The sequence below is a fragment of the Pithys albifrons genome, chromosome 4 (assembly GCF_047495875.1).
Source record: "Pithys albifrons albifrons isolate INPA30051 chromosome 4, PitAlb_v1, whole genome shotgun sequence".
NCBI classification, from domain to species: Eukaryota; Metazoa; Chordata; class Aves; order Passeriformes; family Thamnophilidae; genus Pithys; species Pithys albifrons.
In genome coordinates this window covers 61321777-61348620 of record NC_092461.1, presented here as the reverse complement: position 1 = coordinate 61348620, position 26844 = coordinate 61321777, and the positions used below count along the sequence as shown (strand labels likewise).

Here is a 26844-nt window from a genome sequence, read left to right as displayed (position 1 = left end):
CAGGTTCCTCTATCCAGAAAAAAGGTGCTTAGAGAAGCCCTTCGTATCACACACGCCCAAACAGCCACGTTTCGCCTTGTATTATCTGAGAAAGCGTGGGATGCGGCAGTTCTCAGAGCCACCCGCTCCAAGCACGACACTCATTCCTTCGCTTCCCAGCCTCTGACACCAGAAGGAATTCGCGCACCGGAGCCAGCGGCGGAGCTGGAGCGGGCCCGGCCACAGGGAGGAGGGGGCACGGCGCGGAAGGGCGTGGCAGGGTCGACAGCTTCGATTGGCTGCGGCGCAGATTGGGGGGCGGAGTCTGGACGGGACGGGCGTTATGATTGGCTGCGGCGCTGACAGAGGCGGGGCAGGGCGCTATTGGCCGTTAGCGCGCAGTTTGAACATGGCGGCCGCGGGGCTGGGGCGCGATGGCGGCTCCTGGCTCTGTTCGCCGCCGCCGCCTCCTCCTCCTGCCGTGGAGGCCGTGGCCGCGGACTGGATGCTGGAGTTCGCCTGCTCATGTCTGTGCCGGCACTTCGGAGAGGAGAGCGAGGCGCAGTTCCGGTGGTGGAAGAACGTGGTGAAGGGTGAGCTCTCCGGCAGCCTGAGGGGCAGCTGCCTCCAGCAGCGCCGAGGGAGAGGGTGGGTGTTCGGCTCCTTCGAGGCTTCGGGAGATTCCCGGAGCGCGGGGTAACCTGCTGAGGCGGCTTGATGGTATCGGCAACACTCGCACACGGTGTCAGTGAAGCAGTGCTGGCTGAGTTTTGGAGAGGTTTTGGTTGATGTGCGGGTGTTCGAGCTCGAGTGTTGTGAGGTAATCGCACCTCCTGTGACCTACTATTTTGATTGAGTAAGACTTTTTTATAGCTTACTCTGCTGCCATGTAGAAATAGCTAGGTTACCTGGAATTAAGGATTTAAAGACAGCGTGACAAGGTTACATGCCCTGCCTACCGTATCATTGGCGGAGTGTTAAGGTCTGTATACCTGAACTAGCTTGTGTAGTTATTTGTATGGCAAGGTTGATCTCTTCTCCCAGGCATTTAGCAATAGGACAAGGGGGCACGGGCTCAAGCTCTGCCAGGGGAAATTTAAGTTGGATATCAGAAAAGAATTCTTCAGAGAGAGAGTAATCAGGCATTGGAATGGCCTGCCCAGAGAGGTGGTGGATTCACCATCCCTGGAGGTTTTTAAACTGAGATTGGGCGTGACACTGAGTGCCATGATCTGGTAAATGGACTGGAGTTGGACCAAGGGTTGGACTCGATGATCTCGGAGGTCTCTTCCAACCCAGTCGATTCTATGATTCTGTTAACTGGATTTCTAGAATTTCTAGAAAGGCTAAGATGAGAAACACATTAGAGTGGCAACAGGAAGGAAAGTGATTTATGAGTTAATAGAGAAAATGCCTTGGGTGTGGGGAGGGAGAGCAATCTAGAAAAGATTATTAAGCCTATGTCCTTTTCTGTTTGTGTGCATTAATAGTGAGTGATTGCTGCTACAGACCAGGTGTTCACACAGTAAACATTTAAAAGTTTCTTACTGTTTGGAATAGCTCTAAAGGAGTTCAGTTTGCATAGTCAAGACTATTCCATTGCACAAACTAAGCACAGGAGGTTTGCTTTAAAAAGGCTCCCTTGCTCTGAATTAAAGCGCTAGTGTAGGTGCACCTTAAGAGAACAGAGAAAGCTGAAAGATCTCAAGCTGCTTGCCGACATGACCCCTTTTGTCCTGTGGAATTGTTCATCTATGGTATTCTGCCTGCTCCCAAAATGTCAAAGTTCTGCTTTCATCTTCAGAGCATGGTGTTTATCAATGAGCTCATCCAATCTCTTTCTCAAATTGATTTCTCTCTGTTGTTTGCTGTGAAAAGCACATAACTGATCACTATGAGGGGTGCTTTCCTGTTGTTCTAAGCAACATTCTTCTTTTACTTCATATTTTGGCAATAGGAATTAAAATCTCTTACATTGTGTGTCCTCACTGAAGCCATTATAAATGTTCTTCCAAGTCCAAATGACAATATTCTGATTGATTCATCATGGCTTGGCTTCGCGAATGAAGATTTGAGAAGGGCACTACCCACGCTTGCTGCAAGCGTGCTGGTGGCTGAAAAGGCCGATACAGGATAGGCAGGTCCAGTCACAAAAGGCACAGCGGAACGTCTCCCTAGGTGACATTGGCGAGGAACGGTTCTTTCTGTGTTGTCTTCTCTCCTCAAGACTGACTCTCCGTGCATTCTCAAAGGAAGCAGCAGCGTCGTGAATGGTGTGTCTCCATGAATCCCGATTGGAGGCCAGAGTGGACCATTGGTGGCAGTCAATATGACCAAGGCTGAGGTGTTGTTTCAGGGAGTCCTTGTATCTCTTCTTCGGGGCTCCTCTCTTGCAGCAGCCGGTGGCGAGTTCACCATAGAGCACAATCTTTGGAAGGCAGTGATCCTCCATCCTGGAGATGTGCCCTGCCCAGCACAGCTGCATTCTCAGCAGCATGGCCTCGATACTGCTGACCCCTGCCTGTTCAAGAACAGACACATTGGCCACGTAATCAGACCAGTGGATGTTTAGGATTGAACGGAGGCAGCGCTGATGAAAGCGTTCGAGAAGCCGCAGGTGGTGGCAGTAGATGACCCAGGATTCAGACCCATATAAAAGAGTAGACAGTACAATGGCTCTGTAGACACTGATCTTTGTACTTTTCTTCAGGTGTTTATTGGAGCAGACTCTTTTATGGAGTTTTCCGAAGGCTTTGTATGCCTTTGCCAGCCTGTTGTCTATCTCTTTGTCAATCTTACCGTCTGAGGAAATGATACTTCCCAGATAGGTGAACTGCTGGGCTGACTTAAGCTCTGAATTGCCTATGGTGATGTGAGGATGATGGAAGACTTCTTGAGGTGCAGGTTGGTAGAGAACTTCTGTCTTCTTCAGGCTGACTTCCAGTCCAAAAAGCTCAGCAGCCTCTGCAAAGCAGGATGTTAAGCGCTGCAGAGCTGCTTCTGTGTGAGCAACGAGGGCGGCATCATCAGCAAAAAGCAGCTCACGGACAAGGTGATTCCGGGTCTTGGTGTGGGCCTTCAGTCGCCTTAGGTTGAACAGGCTTCCATCGGTACGATATCGGATGTAGATGGCGTTTTCTTCATCGAGGTCTGCTGTGGCTCTTTGGAGCATCATGCTGAAGAAGATTGTGAATAGAGTTGGTGCAAGAATGCAACCTTGTTTCACACCATTGGTTATTGGAAAGGGCTCAGAGAGTGCATCGCCATATCTGACTTGTCCACGCTGATCCTCATGTAGCAGGATGATCATTTTGAGGAACCTGGGGGGTCATCCTAAACGTTCCAAGATCTGCCACAGACCTTTTCTGCTCACAGTGTCAAAAGCTTTGGTGAGGTCAACGAAGGTTACATAGAGACCTTTGTTCTGTTCCCTACACTTCTCTTGCAGTTGTCTGAGAACAAACACCATGTCTGTGGTGCTTCTATTGGCTCTGAAACCACACTGGCTTTCAGGTAGAAGATCTTCTGCAATAGTGGGTACTAATCTTTATTCTTGCAAGGATTTTACCAGCAATGGAGAGCAAAGTAATACCTCAGTAATTTGAGCAGTCTGATTTTTCTCCTTTCTTCTTGTACAGGGTGATGATGACTGCGTCACAGAGATCTGGTGGTAGTTCCCCTTGTTCCCAGCAATGCACAACAAGCTCGTGGAATTTGGCATGGAGTGCTTGACTGTCATGCTTCCAGATTTCAGATGGAATTCCATCAACCCCAGCTGCCTTGCCAGTTTTCACCTGTTGTATGGCCTTGAGTATCTCTCCCATAGTAGGGGCTGCATCCAATTCATGTTTCACCGGTTGTTGTGTAATGTGCTGAATTGCTGAGCCTTGGACTACACGGTTGGCACTGAAGAGAATCTGAAAGTGCTCAGACCATTGGTTCAGGATGGAGGTTTTATCTGTTAGAAGCAGTTGACCATCTGCACTGAGTAGGGGGCTTTGAACCTGGTGTGTGGGTCCGTACACTGTTTTCAGGGCCTCATAGAATACTCTTTGATCACCCAAATCTGTGCATAGTTGTGTCTTTTCTGCTAGGTCGAGCCACCATTTGTTCTGGATGTCTCGAAGTTTCAGTTGGAGCTTGCTGCATGCAAGACGAAAGGCGGCTTTTTTTATATGGCAAGATGGCTGAGCAAGGTGTGCTTGGTGAGCAGTTCTCTTCTTCTTCAGCAATTCCTGGATCTCTTGATTGTTCTCATCAAACCAGTCTTTGTTTTTCTTGGAGGAGAACCCTAGGGACTCTTCAGAGGGCTGCAGGATGCAACTTTTAATATGTTGCCAAAGCGCTTCAGGAGAGGGATCTATGGGATTATCTTTAAGTCTAGTTTGAAGGTTTCCCTGGAAGCTGTCTCTCACTGTGGCTGTTTGAAGATTGCTGACTTGGAGCCTCCTCCTTGGAATGCTGCCTCTCTTAGGTTTGGGCTTGAAGTGGAGGTTAAGTTTGCAGCACACAAGGTGATGGTCTGTTTGACATTCTGCACTCGGCATCACTCGAGTATGACGGACATCACTGACATTTCTCTGTTGTACTAAGATATAGTCAATGAGGTGCCAGTGCTTGGATCGAGGATGCATCCAGGTTGTCTTCAGGCTGTCTTTCTGTTGAAAGATAGTGTTGGTGATGGTGAGCTGCCGTTCTGCACAAAACTCTAGCAGGAGGCATCTGTTGTCGTTGCAGTTTCCAACACCATGCTTGCCCAGGACTCCTTTCCAGGCTTCAGAGATCTTACCTACTCTGGCGTTGAAGTCACCAAGGATTATGATCTTATCATCTGCAGGAACATTTTGGGTGAGGCAGCGCAGGTCTGTGTAGAATTTGTCTTTTTCCGCTGGGTCATCTTGGAGAGTTGGGGCATATACGCTAAAGAGAACAACATGTTGCTTGTTGTGTAGAGAGAGGTGTAAGGACATAATGAGATCGGAATGACCTGTTGGCAGATTTTCAAGTTTGGAGGCAATGGAGTTTTTAATCATGAAGCCAACTCCTGAAAGGTGTCTTTCGGTTTTGGGTTTGCCTGAAAAGTAGAGTGTGCAGCCAGCACCATGTTCTTTAAGGCTGCCTTCCTCATGAAGACGAACTTCACTGACAGCAGCAATGTCAATGTTGAGCCGTGACAGTTCGTGGGCAATTAGAGCAGAACGACGCTCAGGACGTCCACTATCCCCAGTATCAAGCATGGTTCTGATGTTCCAACATGCGAGTGTTAGTTTGAGCACAACTTTGCAGGCAGGTGTATGCCTTTGAAATCTCTTTGGTTTTGTTGGACCTCATGGAAGATGCCGGTTGGCCGCAGTTATCCAACCGGGTGTGGAGATGAGCTTTGTTTAGGCCACCTTTGCTAGGCCCCTCTCTGTGTGGAGCAAGCAGTGCTGTCCCTAGAAAAGGCTGCTTGGTCATTCAGGATGCTGCCGCAAGAGACTGTCATCTCCGGGGTCAAGTCTCTAATGACCAATATCCTGAACCACCTGCATGCAGGGTTGGGTCTGCGGCTTCCAGCTGCTTCCTATCACCTGCTGTTTTCGACCCTCTCCTGTCGCTACAGGGCTTTGCAATGTGGGTGAACCCTTCAAGCCTGCACAATGGATTTTTTAGGTGAGGCACAGCGTGCGCGGAACTGGCCCCACCCTTTACTCCTAAGGTTCATCTGCCACGGCCTAGCGAGCTTGGATGGTGACAGCAAATACCTCAGGACGTAGGTTTGGTTAGAGTATCCTTCTCTTAGATGGATGGCCTTACAGGGCTAAATGAGCTCTATCTGCCTGGGTTTGGGGTTGGAGTTGTCCTTCTCCTAGGATGGTTGCCAGACGGCTAGCGAGCCCATCCTGCCCATGGACACACTTTGTCTGACCCTTCAGCTGAGACCTGTCTGGCATGGGAGACCCTACCGGCGGCACAAACCACCTCCAGCATAGCTCTCAACCTCATGAGGGCACGCAAGCTTCTCCCCCACGACAAGGGGGTGTCCCCGGAGAAGTCTGATTGATTATAGCTTAGGTAATCATTCAGGGCTATTTACTTTATATTTTCATGCTCATCTATTCTTCATGGGAGATGATCATACACTAATAATCAAGTAGGCTGAGTACTTCCAAGTGAAACGATGTGTTACATGCTCTAGTTGTGTCATTGCAAGACTCAGGGGTTCCATGCTGCAGAGTCCTGGGTTTTTTTGCTAGGATAACACTGAAATATGTATATAAACAATTCCTGGACTAGAGTGTTCAGTCTGCAACTTGGACAAGTAACAAGACATGTTCTTCATAATTCTGTGATTTTGTTGAGCACAGACTGAAACACAATAAAGTTTCATCTTAATGCAAGGAAAAACTTTTCTTTGGGAGTGACTGGAACAGGCTGCCTAGAGAGGTTGTGGAGTCTCCTACTCTGGAGATTTCAGAACCTGTATGGATGTGATCCTGTGCAACCTGCTCCACCTGAACTTGCAGAGTGTTGCACTACAGAATCACAGAATGGGTAAGGTTGGAAGGGATCACAGTATGTACAGATGATATCCAGAGGTTTCTTCCAACCCCAGCTATTCTGTGATTCACTTTTCATTTGGAATGTTACTGTATTATGCTGTAAAGATGAATTACTATATCCAGCACACTAAAATAAGAAATTCACAGTAACCAGCATGATGGGAATAAACTCATGATAGTTCCCATTCTAAATACATAAGAATCCTTCTGACCTTCCAGCCTTGAAGGGAGGGTTTCCCTTGTAGATACACATTTCTGACTGAGCTCTCCTTGTAGCTTTTACAGCTTTTTGTCTGGTAAGTTGCTATAGCAACATGCAAGTGTTACCGGTCTGCCCGTGGCTCATTGTTTATGGGCATTCCGTGGACGTGTTCCCTGGAGCAGAGAGATGTCTTTTGTAGTAAGCTACTTACCAAAACAAAACTTTATTTCAATTCTATGGTCTTTGAATTTGATTAATATAAGCCTGTGATGCATTTTATTGCTTCTCTGGAAAAAGAGATCTTTTTCTGCTTAAGTTCCTAAATATTATTTATTTAAGTTTTTTTTTAACATAGAAGAATACTAATTAACTGTGCTTCGTTGGTTTCTTAATGATTTAAAAAATTTGTAGATCATTGAATTCTGATAACACAGTGTCTAGTATATGTCTAACCACACTGTGGCAGTGCTGGAGCAAGACTGACTTATCTTTTGTCTTCCTTTCCAGCTCTTACGAATGGTTTCTCCGAAATACCTACACATCAGAAAAAAATGGTTTATCTCTGCCAGCTTTTGATAAAAATTGCAAAAGGAAAAAGACTTGGTAAATACTCTGATTCTTCTTTTTCAATTGTTTAAAAATATTTGTGTGAATTTGCACAGAGCTGTATTAGATATGCTTTCACAGAGCCTTTACTGTACATATCTATAAATACATACATTGATATATATATTTATATAGAAATAAATTGAATTAATTCCACATTTTAGACTGTCTATTCTGCATGTAACTGACTTGTATGCAGGACTGGTGTTACTCTGTTCTGATTGACTCAGCTGCTTTGACTTTGAATGACTATATACTTCTTAAATTACCAGTCTATTTTTGTCAGAGTAGCATCAACAAAAGAATACTGGAAAAGACTGACTAGCTCTTGGCAAGCAATACTTGCAAGTTTAAAGCTCAGGATGTGCATTCCTTTCTGCACATGTAACCAGAGGTTAAAGTAGGACAAACAGTAAGAATAAATATGGATGAAAAGGATAACTGCCCTTGTGTCCTACAGAAGGCTGTAAGACTTTCAGCCGGTAGCAGGTCCTTGGGACTCTTCTTCACTATCATCTTTGGCTGTGTTTGCAACTTGTTGGTTTAGCCAAGATGATTTTGTTTCACTCTGGAATTTTTGGAAGTCTTAACTTTTTTTGCTGCAGATTTTCTCTGTTTGATAACATTCATTGGAATTTAAGGACTTCAGAAACAGGCTTGCCAGAATGACCGTGGAAGAAAGGAGTGTATTCTAGCCTAGCAGTGCCACAAAAGCTTGTTTTTATAAAATTAAATTCTCTATGTTGCTTTTCAGGTAATAACAGGTGTCTTGATTTATTTTAGCTTGAGAATCAAATTCTAATATTTAAAGTAGTTAATTTTATACAAATTATTAATATTTTCTGATAATGCTCTAAAACTATATTATTGAATATAACACTTGGGAATGTGATGTCCCTGTGTTGTTCTTATCAATGTGGAGAATGACTGGTGTGGTGAGGAACATTGCATATGTTTAGTAGGTATTACATCAGGTGTAACTGCACCATATACATAGAAAGCTGCCATATGGTAGCTTTCCTATTTTTTTCTAATTATTAAAATATTTAATCTGTACTGAGTCTTAAAACAGAGTAGGCTGTTTCAGATGCCAGATCTTTTAGAGTGAAGCGCTTTGGTTTTACAGTATTAAAATAAACTTATATGAAGTTATGACTTGATTGAAACAATAATTAGAAAAACACAGAAGTGTTATTTTTTTAATTATGTGTATATATGAACGTAACTCTGTTTGAAATTTCACCATTTGACTTATTGTAGCTGGTATAATGTAATTTTTATTTTTTCAGTACTGCTTAAATCATTTACCTTCTGTCTGAAAAATACTTAATGAAAGGAATAAGTTAGAGAGATTCTGCTGATGTCATATAATATGAAGGAATAATGAAGCTATAGTTCAGTGAACACCTTGAGCTAAGCTGGCAGTGGTGCCATGAGAAAAAAGCACTTGTGGACCTGCCAGCTCCTCCTGCATCTGTTGCACTGGCATATTCACCTATGCAGATGTTCAGTGACCAGACTGGGAAACTTCTGAGAGTGTTGAGTGGATGACTGTTTGGCTAGGCTAGATCTCTGCCAGAACTGACCACTGATCCTGCTTGCTGGGAGTTTGCACAAACCTTGATGTTGGCACAGCAGTGCACTGAGGTTGCTTCTGCTTTTTCAGGGACACTCCAGAGTCAAACTCTTTGATTTTCCCTCTTGGTTTAAGCACTTCAACAAAAGGTTAAGACATGAAAATATAGTGAAATAACCCCCAAACCTTAGGATGGTGATTATGTTACATCATTAACAGTATCAATACCAAATGTTTTGATATGTGATACTAAGCTTCCTGTACTATGAATGCCAGCCCAATTACCTAATGCTGAAGCAGCACTATTGCAAGAAGCATTTTAGGTGAAGAATAAATAGCTGACACATAATATCCCTTGAAAATGCAACAGTAATGTTATTAGAAAGGATAAGAAGAACTAGTCTGTCTGAAAAAGAGATAGTTACTTCAGGTTTCTAAAACACACTTGGAGAGAGAGACTAAAAATTATTTGAGGAAAAGGGAATAAAAATATGTATAGTACATATTACTTCAATGCATATAAATAATGTAATATATTTAGCTTTATCCTTTAAAGTACTTTTTTAAGCAGTTTTTTTCTCCCCTCTAAGAATTACAGTTTGAAAATGGTCAAAGAATTTCACCTTTGGAATCTGCTCTCTCTTTTTGGACTTTACTTGAAAAGGAAGAAATCAAACTGGAAAAGCTTCATGAAGATATTCGTCGCTTAATTCAAATTCAGGTCAGTGTAACTTACTCAAAATGCTTCAGCCTGCTACCTATTCTTTGGGAATGAGTAGCTGGAAAGCTGCCCAGCAGAAAAGGACCTGGGGGTGCTGGTCAACAGTGGCTGAACACAAGCCAGCAGTTGCCCAGGTGACCAAGATGGCCAATGGCAACCTGGCTTGGATCAGAAATAGTGTGGCCAGCAGGCCCAGGGCAATCCTCATCTCCCTGTACTTGAGGTCTTGGGAACCAATGTGGGAACAGTTCTCGAGCAATTAACACACACACAGTGGAGTTTGGAATGCTCAAAGCCTTTATTTCCAGTTGGGGTGGAGTTTTAAGGGTTCAGATGGGGCAGGGTTTGGAGGAGATTGGACTGTACATCTGAGGGCAGGGCTAGGCTCGAGGGCAAGGCAAGGAGAGGCTTAGGTACTGGGAGGAACCACAAGGGGACAAGGGGAAACCATGGGGAAAAACCTCAGGGAAAAAACACACAGAGAGCGAGAAGGAACATGGGGGGTGTGAGCCTGACACTTGGGGTATGTGGTGGCGGTGAGGCTGCACCTCAAGTATTGTGTCCAGTTCTGGGCCCCTCACTCCTGAAAAGTGATTGAGGTGCTGGAGTGCATCCAGAGAAGGGAAGGGTCTGGAGCACAAGTCTTATGAGGCGTGTTTAAGAGAGCTGGGGTTGTTTAACCTGAAGAAAATGAGTTTCAGAGACCTTACCATTCTCTACAACCACCTGAAAGGAGGCTGTAGCAAGGTGAGAGTGGATCTCTTCTCCCAAGTAACAAGCAACAGAACGAGAGCAAATGGCATCAGGTTGCACTAGGGGAGGTTTAGATTTTGTTTTAGGAAAAGCTTTTTCGCAGAGAGGGTTGTAAAGCATTGGAACAGACTTGTTTAGGGAAGTGGTAGAGTCACCATCCCTGGAAGTGTAAGAAACACATGGATGTGACACTTGAGGACGTTGTTTAATGGTGAACATGGTGGTGCTGGGTTGATGTCTGGACTTCATGACCTCAAAGGTCTTTTCTAATCTCAAAGATTCTGTGATTCTATCCTGCTGAAACAGAGGCCCTTTTACAAAAACTTGGGCTATTAACAAGCTGAACTGAATTTTCTAAGTTTTAGTACAGAGTTAATACATCTGTACAGGGGACTTTTTCTATCTAAAGTGGCTACCTTTTATACCAGTTGAAATTTGTATCAAAACCTGTCAGTCTGAAAAAAAGTATATATCAATTGAGATCAATTTCAAAACACCACTATCTTGAGCTTTAAAATATATTATCAATAGCTTTTTAAAATGGAAAATTAATAATTTGTGTTAGAAAAGTTTTGATTTCAAAGAGGAACATATAAAAACACATGTACAGCTACTGAGACTCTGAAAGTCTTTCAGGAAGAGATGGAAACAATGCTTAGTGGGTAAGTAGGGAACAGTTAGCATCAGTGAGGAGCCTTTTAAATGCCTGATGGGGAGGCTTTTGGGCCTTTGTACATGAAGTTTAATATTACTTCAGAATTAACATTATAATTAGATAATTGTTGGTAACCCTTAAGTATATAATCTTCTGAATTTTTGAAGTCTTAGAAAACTGTAGAATTGTGACTTTTCTTGGGGTTTTTTGTTGACTCTTGGATGAAAAGTGTTTCAGCATATCTTGTAATTATATTTGTTGTAGATTGTAGCAGTCTATATGGAAAACACATATTTCAAGGAAGCTGCTGAAGTTCTTGAAAGGCTGTTTACAGACTCTCAATCAGATAAGGTAGTAACTTTCTTAAATTGCATTAAACTCTCTTATTTGCAGAGGAGAAAGAGGGGAGTGGGTTTCCAAAACTGGCAAATGCTACCTGCATAGTTATGACTTATTTACTCTCTGTGCAGTCACTTACACACCTGTGGCATTTTTAAATAGAAAAGGAAATTTGTGGCTAGGAAATTGATAGAAATAATGGGTGATTCGGGGGAGTAAAATGCTTCTAGCACTTGTTTTTCTCCCACTCAACATGAAGATTGCGGTGGCACTGCAGAATCTGGGAGTTTGACAGTGCTGTTTTCTCAGAGCAAAGACAGTATAAACATGCTAGTAGAGACATAACTCCCTAGAAATCAGGCTACTGACTTACATTGCAGTGGGCTCTGGGTCACTTCTGTTGATCAGTGTTCTATGTACTGAAGCATCACAGGAAAGGAAAATTCATTAGCTTCTGTTACATAGACTGAATGTTATTGTGCCTCTACCTGGAAAAGACAACACATGGGAGTCAGGCCACCTCCTAGTTTGAAGCTGACTGCATCATTCAGAGATGCAAGTTTGAGTGCATATCTCTTTAAAATAATAGGTAGTGCACACACCTGAATTTGCTAGGGTGGAGAAAAGAGCAAAAGAAAGACTGCAGACAAAAAGAAAAGAAGTTAAAATGCTGCCTACCTCTTCATCTGGTATATTAGGATATGTGTTCAATATAAGTAGTAGCATGTGTATAACTTACTCTTCAGACATGCTCCTCATTCAGAGGATTTGGATGTTTGGCAAGCGTAGACTGTGGGAATAGTATTCAAATTCATGAATAAAAATTCAACCTGTACACAGAAGTTGATTCTCTTGGCTATACTGGTTTCTGTAAGATTCAGAGTGATTGGCAGAAAAAATGGGAATTTCTGATTATCAGTATTTGTGTCCTTAGTGCTGCTGTACTAAGTAGTCCTGTCCCTACACAATGTACACCCCTTTCAATGGCAGTGTTTGTGAGGCAGCAAATGGGAAAAGAGAACTCAGGAATGAGTGGCTTTTTCTGGGTGTTTTTTTCTTCATTGATAACCCTGCTTTCACTATTATTCATAAAGGAAATGAAAAGGGGGATCTCTGGGAAGTTACACTTTACCATTTACTGAGCACATAAAATAAATGCCTGGTATTATGCCTAGTTTACTTCAGAACCCTTTCAAACTGAAGTTGTATAGGGATATTCGGAACTATATAATCATCATGTTTAGCTTTCTGTATGTCCTGTCTGTGTGTACTGTTTAGCATTGATACCAAGTTTATTACAGGATTTGTGTTGTATAAAGCTGTGCTTTTCTTAGTGTTTAAGGATGAAGCTGGCAACCATAATTAAAAACAAGGATCCATATGTTCCTCTTCTCCAAAACTTCAATTATAGTCTTTTGATAAGTAAAATCAAGTCTTACATTGAACTTTTCATGAAAGAAAATGAAAGTAACTTCTTAATACAGGTATGTAAAAAGTGTTTTCAAAACTTTTCAAAAGAGTTACCTGGTAAGATTAAATGGATTTATACTTTCAAGGGAGTTTTTTTAGTGTCTGTAGTGTATGTTTAAGAGAAGCAGTTCTGATCTGGGCCTCCTTAAAAAATAATATAACTATGTATTTAATACTTAGTTTGTTTAGGTCTATATGACTTCTCATACTAAAAATAAAATATCAAGATGTGTTAATTTTGCTAAAAGCTTTAGGAATGTCAGAGCAGTTAGGAAATAGAAAACTATTATTGCTGTTTTTCTGTAAACAAAAAAGGACCTTACAAACAGTCCTGCTCAAAAGTGATTTAAAATGGGCAAGAACAACATTCCTCTTGCAGTTCATCTTCAGGAGGATTGTAAAGAATTTCTCTTATGTTTACTTCCTATAAAAGGGTATTGAATTATTCAATTACAAAAGCACAGACATCTAAAGGTAATAAGAAGCAAATTTTAAATAAACAATCCTGAAGTTCCTCTGTGTTTTTCATTTTCTAGACTAGACAACTTATTAAATGCATTCAAAGTATAATACAAAGAATACCTTTTAATGGTTTCACTTGACTGTCAGTTTTCAAGTTTATTTTCCAAGGCTATTTCTTTGAGTCTAAAAAGGAGATTGAGGCTTGGAGGTGTCAGAGAAGGCCCAGAACTCCATCCTAGCATACCTAGGCCCTCTGTGGTTGCACCCCCACTGCCTGCACATCTGTCCTATTGTGCACCAACACTGCAAATCTTATTTTGAACAGAGTTATTCTGGGACATGGAGGAGACATCTTTGTGAAGAGTTTCCCCTTCTGTATAGTGCACAATGGTTTCTCAGCAGTATACTCTGAGTTCTCTACAGAAGAACACTCCAGCTTTAATTTTAATCTCTTTCTTCTAGTGCCAGATGTAGAAGTATAATCATAGGATAGTTTGATTGGAAGAAACCTTTAAAGATGGTCTAGTCCAACCCCCTTGCAATAAGCACGAACATCTTCAATTAGATTAGATTGCTCAGAGCCCCATCTAACCTGATCTTGAATGTTTTCAGGCATGGGGCATCTACCACATCTCTGGGCAACGTTTGATGTTTCACCACTCTCATTGTAAATAACAAAAAAAAAAATATCCTTCCTTACATCTATCTAAATCTACCCTCATTTAGTTTAAAACCATTAAGCCTTGTCCTATCACAACAACCCCTCCTAAAAAGTTTGTCCATCTTTCTTGTAAGCCCCCTTTACATACTGGAAGGTGCTATAAGGTCTCCCCAGAGCCTTCTCTTCTCCAAGGTGAACAACTGAAACTCTCTCAGCCTTTCTTTGTAGGAGAGGTGCTCCAGCCCTAAGATCAATTAAGTGGCCCTCCTCTGGGCCTCCTCCAGCAGGTTCATCTCTTTTTTGTGCTGAGGACCCAAGAGCTGGAATGCAGCACTCCAAGTGGAGTCTCAGCAGAGCAGAGTAGAGGGGCAGAATCACCTTCCCTGATATACTGGCCATGCTGCTTTGGATATGCAGCCCAGGACATGGTTGGCTTTCTGGGCTGCGAGCCAACATTGCTGAGTCATGTCCAGCTTTTTATCCACTTAAGGTGTTCTCCATTGTTCAGCTGTTTTGTAGGCAGCTTTTTCTAGGTTAGTGTCAAGTTTGGAATCTACAATCTTGCAGCTTCTACTGTTGATGAAGCTATTGCACTTCAAGAAACTGTTGTAGGTTAGCTGCCCTAAGAACAGTCTGCAGATAGCGCATTATGAGGATAAAGGACCTATACCAAGAAAGCTTTGATCTGAACACTTTGTAATTGCTCATTATAACTTTGATTTTTCTTTCAAAGGTTATTTTTAGGAACAAGTACAATTTGAAAGCTACTGTTAACTTGCAAAGTACAAGATAGTTGATTTGAACTTTTTTTGTTAAACTAAATCCTTTCTACCTATTTCTCTATATGGAATTGTGTCCTCATTGTTATATGTGTTTTGCTGCCATCAGCCACTGCAAAACAGTCAGTATTTTGACAACTTAACATCTGAAAGATGTGGTATTTTGGGTAGTGATGAAATTTGTGACAGTGAAACCCTTCTATGATTGGAAGCATTCTGTGACCAGTATACATTCAAGTATTTTCATGGATGAACAAGTGAAATAGAGAATGTTTTTATATTATCTGACTGTTAGAGATGTTCAGACTCTGCAAGTTACTGTAAAGTGCAGGTTAAGATTTCAAGATGACTGAAAATTGGATGGATGAAAAAAAATTAACAGGGAGGAAAGGAAAGCCCTTAAAGAGGAAGCAGGTGAAAAGTCAGAGCAAGTGGCTAAGCAGAAAGAATTTATACTGGGTCTATAGTGAAGCTCTCAACTTTGAATCATTTTGATATTTGAATGCTGCAAAGCAGATCACCATTTGGGATTTGTAGTGTTGGATAGAAGATGCTTGGCTCTGCTTGGTGCACAGTTGGCAAGAATGAACTCGTGGGCTAAGTTGGACTAAGTGATTTCTCTTTTTTTGAGGCTGTTATTTATTACAGCAAGTAAGTGGAAAAAATCAAGGGAAAAGTACAAATCTTGGGATTGTCTGGAGATTCTATAAAGAATAGTGAACTACTACTTCCTTCCCTTGGCAATGGAGGAGAAATAATCTTTGTTTGTGGCTAAAAGTTTGAGCAAGATGTTAGAATTTGTTTTTTTGCTGGTGCAAGAAAGGTTACATTACGAGCCTGAGGTCTGATTAGACATGTCTTTTGAAAGTGTTATAATTATGCTTGATCCTGACATGTGCTACAGAACTAGATAAACTTGTGAGACTTGTCAGTTTTCAGTTTCTAACCTAGTTATAAAAAACAGACTCTGGCATACTTTGATAGTATTTGCAGTCTTAGTTAACTCTTTATAAGTTCACACATTATGCAAGTATTCATTGTATTTCTTTGTGTCCATATAAATATCACTTGCAACTATGACTGAAATTTCTCTGAGTTATTAGTTGATAAAGATCTTTATGGCTTTCAAATTTCTCACAGGAAGCCACAAAACATGTGGAGTCTAAAGGATTGGGAGCAACAGCATTGCAAAACAAATCTGTGAATATCAACAAAAATGACAAAAGTAATTTGGACACAAAGCAAAGGTTGGTATTAAGCATTACTTTACTGCTTGGACAGTAACTTGAAACTTGTAGAACAAAGAGTAAGTAGAAAGAAGGACATTCAATTCCAAACTGCCATCCGATAGAAAATTACCTGCCAGCACACTCCCTATTTCTTTAAATGTAGGCTCTTCTACTGTTGTGACTTCAGGCATGTACATCAAGTAGCTTGGTATTAAGTTTAATTATTTGTGAAGATGCACAGTTTTCAGTTTAAACAGCTGTCAGTCTTGTATGACAATAAAAACATGAAAACACTCTGCTTTTTTTAATGTTTGTTTGAGCTTCTTTTAGTCCTGCCCTCCTAATTTCAGGCTATAGGTCATCTCACTAAGAAAGAGAATAAGAAAATGGAATCAATCTGTTAGATTTTCCTTACAGCTGAATGCAAGATTCTGTTGGCGATATTATTGTGAAGGGAAATAGTGATGTTGCTTCATGATTCTGGCAGTGTGAACCCTCAGTACAATTACACGCTTATTTGAGTAAATACTAATATTCTAGATTTATTGCCTTGTTTTTCATGGAGAATATAACTGTAGTCTTTAGTTGGGATAGAGCTTCTATTTCTGCACTGTTATACTTGGAATATTTGGAATCATTTAGTTATGGAAATTTTCTCATGCAGACAGTATAAAGGAAGACGTTTCCTAAGTTTTTTGATTTGTTTTTTTTTAGAAGGACACAATTACATCTGAGGGATATGATGAAAGACTTGATCAAAAAAACCTGTAGAAATAATTCCTAATGAAAAAATAGATGTGCAAAATGCCATCAACTTAAATGTGTGAGGCAAGGTTAAAACAGTTAATGGATTGATGCAGTTAGTGTTTGTATGCCACTGTTTCCGTAGAGAGATCTTGGAATTTTCTTTTATTGTTGAATCATATAAATGGCAAGTTGCTGCCTAGGACATTATTCTTTGTCTCTTTTTTCAAGTTTGGATCAAGAGCAACAGTGTACCACAAGTCAGTCACCTGGAGACCTAAAAAACCCCACAGTAAGGTAAAATTTGTTGTTGCTTTTGGTCAAACTTTTCATAAAGTTCTGTGTATTTTCACTCCAATTCTGTTCCTTGCAGGCATCATTCAGGGCAGAAACACAGAAGGAGCAGAGTTCTTCAGAGTAAGTGATAGTTTATTTTTACACTTTTGAAACAGTCATATCAAACACTTGTTTTTAACTGCTAGCCAGTGTGATTGGATTAATACAAAAATGGTTGTGGTGGAAATAAACTCTCCCAGTTTTTGTGTGTGGTTTCTGTACAAGTGCAGGTTGGGTGGTTGCTGTATTTAGGAAGCTGTGAAGTGGCTTAAGATTCTCTGGAAAATCATTTTGTAAAATCATTCACTATTTTCTGGTTTCCTTGTGGTTTTCTTTGCCTTACTGTGATTTACAGTATTCTGTGCAAAAGAAAGCTGTCAAAGGAGTACTGAAATTTGAATTCTGTGCTAGATAACTTTGGTGGGAAGGAACTAAAGGGGTTGCTGATTGGAAAAACAAATTGTAGTGTAAAATGCACAGTTAGGATGTTTGTACATTTGCTTGGTAACTCAACAATGTGGATAATGTAATACCTTTAAGTAGATTCCAAAGACCATTAGCAATCTCTTCCCACAGAGAAATGATGTTATAGTTTCCGCATGTGGCCATGTTGTACATGGAAGGACAAACTCTTCAGATGCATTGAGTGCTTGCCACAGTTAAAACCTGATACATGTACTGGGAAGTGATGGAATTTGTACACAAAGAAACATGGCTCTGGTTGCTTGTTACTTCCCATTCTCTCTATGTAAAATGAGAGTAGTATGTATAATAAAATGCTTTTACCAAAATTAAATGTTTCATTATTATGTACCAATTTTTACTTACTTTATTTACCTGGTTAATTTACCTAGTTAAAATTTAATTACTCTGTGAGCTCTATTGTATAGAAATTGTGGTGGGTTTTTTGAACAGGCTATTTTTTGAGTCCTTGGGCCATAGCAAGGTTCATGTGTAGTCATATAAAAAAGTATATTTATATGTAAACAGACACTGAAATTTTCCCAATCTAACATATCAAAATAGGGTACATTCTTGTCTCAAGTAGAAATGGGAGAATGCAAAACTGCTGCCTTAATGTTGACTCCCTATTGTACTGGATGTATATTGTACTGGATGTATATTAACTGTCTTCTAGGTCTGAACAACCTGCAGAATGTGGGAAAACAAGAAGTTGCTTCAGCTTGTGGCCGAAAAAGGCAGGTTTGTACTCATTTTCTGTTCTAAATGGAGATAGAATTCTATGCAGTGCATATTAATTTTTTCTCAGTTTTATTTGACCTCCAAAATGCTTAGATTTAAGATTCTGTAGATTATTCAAGCTGTTCTACAGCTCCTGAAACTGTTATTTTCTTTTTAAGGAAAAAATAAAACTTTTTTTGCAGTCTCAAATATTGTTGCTAATGCTTTCAAGCCTTGAATTTGTTGAAATACACTGTTACTAAAGCTTAGTTTGATTCTTTTTTTAAAACATGAAAAAATAAGACATTCTTTCCACTGTTGGAATTAAAGAATTTAGGATGTCATTTGACCATAAGAATTTAGGGCAAACATTAAAGACTTCTTGTTTTCCAACTTAGAATGGTAAAGATTTAGCAATTTCATAATTCACTACTTTGTTCCTATGAGATGAAAACATCTGTTTACTTGGGGAAACTATCCTAATTTTTTACAAACCAAACAATGAGGTCTTCTTATAATGCTGCATTTCAAATGGTCCTTTGCATTCTCTTCATGGGTGAGCCTACTTCATTGAACGACTTAAAAGAATTCTACTGTGTTCACTAATGCCAGAATTCCCTTTTGGTGGGAACTACAGAAGTGTATCCTTAATAGAATGCAATTTGAAGTTGATTTGATGTTGAGGTGAACTGTTTCAAGCTAATTTTTGCACATAGCCAATTTTCATTCATAATTGTTCAGCATCCTATCTTGATAGCTGAAGAAATTAATGTTAAATAAATGCATTGCCATTTTTAATTCATCTTCATAATACATTTTAGGAAGCAATTTGGAGTTTTTCTGTTTAGATAACAGTACAAATTACCGTCATATGTCCATTTTGGTGTGAGCTGTTTCATTTTTCTGGTGTTCATTTTCACATTTAATTTTTTTATAAAACAGGGAAGGCCAAACTTGCTCATGCTTTTTTTTCCAGATTGTCCTTGAGGAAAGTTGTACTTATTTCTAGTTCTTTAAGCCTTTTTACTGCAGTTGAAGTACTGGTTAAATCTTCAGTTATGTGGTGTCCTCAAATTGGTTGAGGGCCTAACGAGAGCTCATCTATTATCCTAGGAGGTTAAACCCATATAAACAAATTTTCACTTGCTCACAAATCTCAGGAATAGTTAATCACTGGGAACATCTTTAAAAGCTACAGATACAACCAGTACCCTAAAAAAACCCAAAAATAGCAGCACTTACTGGATTTGCTGGTTGCCTTTAAAAACATAATTATTTCATTCCCAAATATACTTGGATAGGTACCTTGTTAGCCAGTTGCTGGTAAGTCTGAACACTTCCATCAAACTTGTTTTCAACATCAAGATTTAAATGATTTGGACCACAATTGACACAGAGCTAATGAGAACTTTGTATTCACATATTTTCGTGCTGAGGTAGTCTGTTATGGGGTCACTTGCAAGCAGTGTATCTAGGTCTTGGACTTATGCACACATCTTGTTAGAAAAAAACAGATGTTGTTTGCTTAATTATGTTGTTCTAGTTCAACCCTCATTGAAATGTAAAGACTAATTTTGTAGAAAAATGGATCTGATAGTAGCAAAGAACTCCTTGAAAATTCTATAAAAATTTGAATGAAACTTAATAACTGTGTTTCTTTAAACGCTTAGAAAAGTTGTAGGCATTTACTGCCTCTGTGATATTTGTGCCATACTCCCTTCCAGTGAGACTGCTCATAACTATTGCATAGAAAGCAATGATAATTGGCCTTTTAAACAATAAATCTGCTACTCTGCCTAATCATCTGGGTTATAAAATTTTCTGCATGCATGAAAGAATGCAATGAATGTCAGAGCTGTTGACTTCTAGAACTTCCTTTTCCATGTAGTCCCTCTTTCAATGTTGGCATTGTTTGCTCTTGTTTTGTAAATGGCATTTCATTGCAATGGTTCAGTGCCCATTTTCAGCCTTTCATTGCTGTGTTTTCAGTTAGTTGCAAATAACACTCTGCAGTGCTATTGAAAGGAAGCGTGCTTTATTTTCTTGTCCCTAAATTAGGGGATGAAAGTGTCATGGAATTCTGGGAACTGTTTGTACTCAATTTTACATCCTATATATGTATGGAAGTCCTTCGAGTTGTTTAAAGTCTGACTGACAGTTCCTTGAAATTAAAGGATGTGTCTGAAAATCTGGATGCTCAGAATTTAGTCAGATTTGTATGGAAAAAAGCCCCATATATTTAAACCTGAAGGAAAAAAGTCAGAGCAAAGTCCCATAATGCATAAAGGAAGACTGGTTACTAGAGGAGTACTAACTAAGGAATAACAAGATCTTTAGATATGAGGGTATTTCTCCACATTCTGCTTGGCAAACTCAAGCTTGCTCTGCCTGCCTTCTAAGCTGGCCAGACGTCTTGTGTCTCTGGACTAGGTGCTCTGATGATGCGAGCTCAAGCATAGTGCTGCATTATGTCTGGGCTTTCACCCAGCCTTGGTAGCTTATAACAGTGCAAAGCTGGAATCTACACAGGTGCTGTCCCAGAGGGGACAGGCAGTTCCTCAGTGAGTGGCACAGGAGGCAAGTTACTGCTCTGTACAGTTCCTCAGTGAAAAGAAAATGAGTTGGTCCCTGATTTATCTGTAAGGCAGGCTCCTCATTTACAGGTTAAACTGAAGAAATTTATGGTACAAAAAAATTAGTTAATTAAGCAATTTAAAACCAAAACAAGCTAAAACAACCCTTTTAAGAGCAAATGTTATTAATCATTGCGAGTAACAATGGTCATGATTGTCTCTGATTGAAGTATTTGAATTATCTGGTGCTCTAGGTCAACAATAACTGTTACTTGAATAAAGATTGTATTTAGGAATGTTTTCTGGCATGCTCTGAAATGAGATGAACTATGTGATTCCAATGGAATCTCTGGCCTTTTAATAAAGTAGATAAAACCAACCCAACACCCAAAAGCCATTCACTGCTAATGTTGCAAAAGATCTGTGGAACAGGAAGTGTTGGAAAAAGGAAGGATTTTTGATAAAGAGTAGACTACTTTAGAGAAGTTTTAGGTTCCTAACTGTTTAAAAATACAGCTGAATTACTATCACTTGTAATTCTTGCAATGCTTAGTGATCATAGTTTACTGAAGAGGCACTGATGGTTGCATTAAGCTGGTTTTCATGTACCTCAGCTTCCACTTTGTGTAGGTGTCACATTTTCCCTTGTAGTATAACCAGGATACAGTTCTGATCAGACTGAATGTTATCTAAGCTCCTTCTCCCTCAGATTCACCCCCTCTGCCTTTCATGTTTGAATGCTGCTGACACTTCTAGCAACTTAAATTTAAGGGAAGTGGGGAACCATGTCAAATGGCACTCAAAATTGTCACCTGGCCCATTCCCAGTGTATGAATTGATGTTGCTTTTAAGAGCAGAATCTTTTAAGGATCCAGAAGTATTCCAGGTCATTCGTAGAGATAATTTTTTTTCCCTGTCTCCGTGGATGTGGGATTTAACACAATGACCTCCTGTGCCACTGACAATCGTACCGGCTGACCCTGGGTTTTCCTGTCCACCTGCCCTTGTACACCAGCAGGATGATATGCATTTGTCTAATGACAGCAGCCATGAGATTCACACTTCCACTGAGTATGTTATTTGCAGACTTAAGTGATGTTTGTTCCCCTGTAATTCACATATTTTCCCATACTTACCAGATTTACTAGTTGACTTGTCAATTTTAATTTTTTGTAAGCTGAGGCTATTCCTTTGCACCTTCATTTTCCTTTCTGTCCAGTTCTTTACAATTTTGAAAGTTTCAGTTTTAAAGGTGAGACATGATTCTCTAGTGTTCCCTTTTGCTTTATAACCAACACCATTTATCCATTTGATAGCTGGAAATGCTCTGTTACTTATAGGAGAAGGTTTTATGCATATTCTAGTAAACCAACCTTTCTTTTAGTCCACCAAAGTACAAATTTTAGGCCTTCAGATTCAGCTATTTACAATAGTTATGGCTCTTGTAACGTTCTATAGACACTTGTTATTCCAGTCCAGTTATTCCAATTAACCCAAGGCCCGATGATAACCAGCAACTCAAAGGAAAACTACAAGGCACACAAGGGCTCCTCTTGGTTATAACATCTGTTCTGAGCCCACTGTGTTGATCGGGAGCATTAACAACAGGTCCCAAGAAAGCTTATGCAGGAGATAGGAAAGGGAAGGGAATTGCAGGCAACCCAGGACCAAATCTCTGCTCCTCACACTTCCAATCCTTGCGACAGGCACTGCAGCCCTGTCCTGTACCCAGCTTGTTCATTCCATGTTTGTGCCATGTCAGTAGCTGAAACCAACCCAAGCTTCTAAATTTTACCTGCCTTACTTTGCCCAGGCCAGTGTTACAATTACCTTTCCCTGGCTTAGCTTGCAGAGGGGTGCCTGACTGACCTATATTAAAGCTGGGATTCAGCAGCCCTCACACCCACAGATAACCCTGGACTGAAGCCACAGTAGGGATTTCAGAAGGTCCTGTACCTTTCTGAGCAGTAGCAGGGATGAGCCCACGGTGTGCCTAAGTGAAGCAGGATGTGGGAATCCCAATCACAGCACCAGGTGCTGCTGTAGAAATGACCCGAATTGCAGCTTAGATGGGGTAGTGTCTGTGCCTATAGAAGAGGACAGGTAGCAGCAGTGAGGCCTCTGCTGATGTGAGTTCTGCCCAGCTGGGTCAGCTATAGAGTTCTATAACTTTTACAAACTGCTTTTTCGCCAAAATTGTGTCAGATAAGCAGCTTACCATGCATAACAATAGCGAATTCAATTCATCAGATGAGAAGGCTCCAGTCAGTGCATTCTTTTATAAATGGTTCGCTCCTTTGTCAATTTAAGTCGTTCTGACCGGCAAGACCATTAACTCCTGAGGCTGCAAAGGCCTATTCAAACATTAACCATTTTGCTTTCACACACTCAACATTAATAAGTAATTGCAGCTCTTTTGATCATTTGCCTGTGTAAATTTTATAAGCCTTTTTTTGCAAAAACAGACATTTTTGCTGTTTCAGAGCAACTCCAAAATCAGTAAAGCACAGGTGGCGGTTAAATGCAGAAATGAGAGTCTTCTGGTTGGGTTTTCAGCAGTCCTTTGCTCATGACATGCACATAAACACAGGTAGATTTTGTACAAGTCTGGTAACTAATGATTTTTAATATGGAATCTGTTGGTGCTCACAGAAATGCCAGCATGAGACCAGTGAAAATAGACCATTTGTCTCCTTTCATAATTTACTGTGGTCAATGAGACCATCAGGAGCAGCAGGACACCTCCTGTGCAAGAAGCAAAACTGAACACGAATAAATTAAAATGGAACAGCTGCACAATACAATTCTCTATGTAGCTCAATCTTAATAATGTTTTTAAGTTGATGTTTTTACAGTAAGTTAAGTTTTTGCCATTCAGGGTTTGGGGAAATAAATTTAGAAGAAGCATGCTATCAAACTGCAGTTTCAATTAGAAACTGGTACTTTTTAGAAACAGTTTTCCTACGCAGTTATTTCATTTGAGGATCCTGTCCTGTGTTTGCATAGATAAGATGCACTTCAATTTGGCTGAGGAAGTGTGCTGATCATACGGCAGCATGATCAGCTGTGTATTGAGCAAGCAAGGATTTGAAGACATTTATGGAGGTTCAGATTCTAGCCAAATAAGTTGTTTTAAAATTATTTCATATTAAAGTTGTTAATTGCTATTTCAGAGTGAAAAAACTGACTGCATCTAATACACCCTATACATATACATATTAAAAAATGCAGTAGTTAAAAAGGACATGATAGGATATATATAGATTTTGTAAATTTTTGTTATGTATATGTCTGTTTTTATGAAGTTATGCTAAAGGAAAATTGATAATTGGTTCACCCTCACACTTTGCTGTAAAGGTAAGATTTTTAATATCAAGTATTTGATTTTTTAAAAATTCTGTTTTCTTTTACTCGGTGTACAATCTTAAAATTGTTTATATCGAGGTATTTGTACCAAGAAACAACTAATAGAGAACTGGAAGGGATTGCTTACAGACGTATAATTGCAAATAATTTTCCCTTACTTTTATGAGAGAAAGGTCATCCCCTGAAGGTGAAAAGACTTGTAGGTCATGGCAGTCAGGTAAGTAGTGAGCTCAACAAATGGCCATAAGCAAATGCATAGCTGTTGCCAGAGAATATGGCTGATCTCACTTTCAAATGCAATATGTGTAATTTTGCCTCTATGAGCATTTTAAATATTGAGATTTTTTTCATAAGCACACTAAAATTCAATTGTTATTCGTAAATGGTTTTGATTCTCAGTCCTTAGCCTAATGTGTCACAGAATACTTTCTCTTTTGTGGTGCATACTAGGTACAATTTTGGAAAGCATGTTTTGAATGAAGCAAAACTTTGTCCAGTTGGTTTTTTTCCTCCAGCAACCTGTGAACATCGAAGCATGTGGTTCTCATTCTAGGTGATATCTGCTACTGTGTTGTAACACTTGACTTGATAATATTTGTTATGGTATTTGGTTTCAAGATTTAGATTCAAGTTTGAAAAAACCCCTCTGATATCTGTACTCTGTAATAACTAGAGAGCTGTATGAAAACTTGCTTTTATATTTGCTATAGGGTTAGCTTTTACATTAGTACATTTCTCTGTTCATATTTTCAATATTTTTCTGTTCTTCCCCTAGCGATGGACTTTCACAGAAGACTTGCAACTGAAATCAGGAGTACTTAAGTTTGGAGTTGGTAACTGGGCTAAAATTTTGGTCCATGGCAACTTCAACAACCGGACAAGTGTCATGTTAAAAGACCGGTGGAGAACTTTGTGCAGGACTGATCAAGCCTAGGTTTTCTGTATAACAGCTTGTTTTTCTCTCAGAGTGTCCAGTAGTGTTGCTGTCCTAAAACATGAAACAGAATAGTAATAGGTATAAAACATTCATATAAGCAAACTTGTTCAGGTGATGACTTTAATATAAAGCCTGGCCTTGTAGCTACATGCAATAGTTGACCTAAATTATGAAATGTGAAAATGCTTGCAGTGATTTAAGGTCAATTATGTACATAGGGGTATTAAACGTCTAGTAGCATCTTCAGCTTGATAGAGGCTAATACAAAGTCAAGGAGTCTATATTTTTAAAGGGCTGGATCTCTAGTTAGATTGAGTTTTTTGCCATTTTACTTTCTACCATGTAACTCATTCTAATCTGATTTCCTTCACTTTGAAATTTTAGACTAGTCATCTCTATCAGTAAGTTATATCAACAATATATGTGTATCGATATGGCTAATTTTAAAAACTGATGGTGTGTTTGTTTGATGCTTTTCTGCAAATAAAAATGTGTTACTTCATGTAATTTTATAAGTAACACAGGTACCAGTTTGTTTGTTTGCCTTTTTTTAGTAATTAACCTAAAGTTCTAGGTAGAAGATTTTTTGAGCTTAGATATACTAGTGTAATAGCACCTTTTATCTTGCAGAAGAGATGAACACATGGAAAGTAACAGTATTACCGTAGCACTTAATCTCTCTTGATCATCTTGTGCCACCTACCTTTGTCTTGAGAAGTGTCTTCTTCTAGACCAACAGGAAAGGGAAAGCTCAAAAACAAATGGCCAAAGTGGGGCTCACTAACGAGTCTACGCTGTCACTGATGACCCTGCTCATGAGACACATCTCATCTGCGCTCTCACCATCTCTGTCTGCAGGATAGCAAGCAAAGATATGCTCTAATGGGGGTCACTCTCAAGGTGTCAGCTGGACACTTTAAGTGTCCTTCTCATATGAGACTGTAACAGATGGATGATGGCACTATGTAGTCTCTTGATTCAGACTGTTTAGAAAAGAGTTCCACAAACTCAGAAAACTCCTACTTTCCACTGCCATACTGGTGTGAATCTAGTGACTTGAACTAACATAACACAGCATTCTCTTAAAGGTGAAATTGCTCCAATTCAGATGCTTTCTGTATCTTTCTCCATGGATAATGTTTTTATTTTCTAAGAACCTTACAAGGAAAAGCATCTGTCTGAATTGGTCATAATAAAATAAACCTCTCAAAGATAATTTTCCTGGTTACAAAGGAAGAGATATTCTTGAGGGCTGACATGTTCAGGGAGTATTAAGTTTCTGTTTTCGAGGCCTGCTTTTATTACAATTAAATGGTAAAGCATGGTTACAAAGATTTGTTTCCCACTCTTACTGTGGACAGGACCTCAGCCAGATCACCCTCCTCATTCTTAGCACCTGCCACTATGGTTTCTTCTTGCAGCTGCTAGAAACAGTGGCAAACAGTGGTCTTTAGGTTCCACGAAGATGCTGCATGTCCTAACAGTAAATTTGCTCGACCTTAAAGCACAATTTGCCTTTAGGAAACATTGTGAAATTCATGATCTTGATAATAAACAGGCTTTGTTCTTCAGCAAGGAATCCTGGAACAGCTGTAAGCCAACAAATCAAAAAGTCATAGCAGGTATCTGACAAGTGAAAAAGTGCGGGATGCAGCCTCTTCAGTGCCATAACAATAATTCAGGGTAATAACAGGTAACAAACCAAGGATTAGCAGTCTTGCCCATGTGCTAA

At 40.0% G+C, this 26844-nt stretch overlaps 1 protein-coding gene across 5 annotated transcripts; it reads left to right on the top strand.

Annotated features, from left to right (window-relative positions):
• Window positions 1-386: 386 nt before the first annotated feature.
• TERF1 (telomeric repeat binding factor 1) lies at window positions 387-25631 on the top strand. Of its 5 annotated transcripts, none has more exons than XM_071554354.1 (10): window positions 387-572; window positions 7231-7326; window positions 9496-9626; window positions 11299-11385; window positions 12708-12857; window positions 15886-15992; window positions 16950-17010; window positions 17092-17135; window positions 18193-18253; window positions 24951-25631. In XM_071554354.1, exons 1-10 carry the CDS (start codon window positions 389-391, stop codon window positions 25107-25109), a joined length of 1080 nt encoding a protein of 359 aa, XP_071410455.1. In that variant the 5' UTR covers window positions 387-388; the 3' UTR covers window positions 25110-25631. The 5 variants fall into 5 exon arrangements, with proteins under 5 accessions (XP_071410455.1, XP_071410454.1, XP_071410457.1 ...); XM_071554353.1 differs by having other exon boundaries at window positions 16950-17015; window positions 18193-18257; XM_071554356.1 differs by having other exon boundaries at window positions 18193-18257; window positions 24951-25086.
• The last annotated feature ends 1213 nt before the right edge of the window (window positions 25632-26844 follow it).

What these genes read in the sequence shown, in the direction of transcription:
- TERF1 (XM_071554353.1), top strand. Translation starts at nt 389, where the DNA reads ATGGCGGCCGCGGGGCTGGGGCGCGATGGCGGCTCCTGGCTCTGTTCG. An exon ending in GTCGCTTAATTCAAATTCAG is followed by an intron (nt 9,627 to 11,298) that starts GTCAGTGTAACT and finishes TATTTGTTGTAG; the next exon opens with ATTGTAGCAGTCTATATGGA. An exon ending in CAGACTCTCAATCAGATAAG is followed by an intron (nt 11,386 to 12,707) that starts GTAGTAACTTTC and finishes TGCTTTTCTTAG; the next exon opens with TGTTTAAGGATGAAGCTGGC.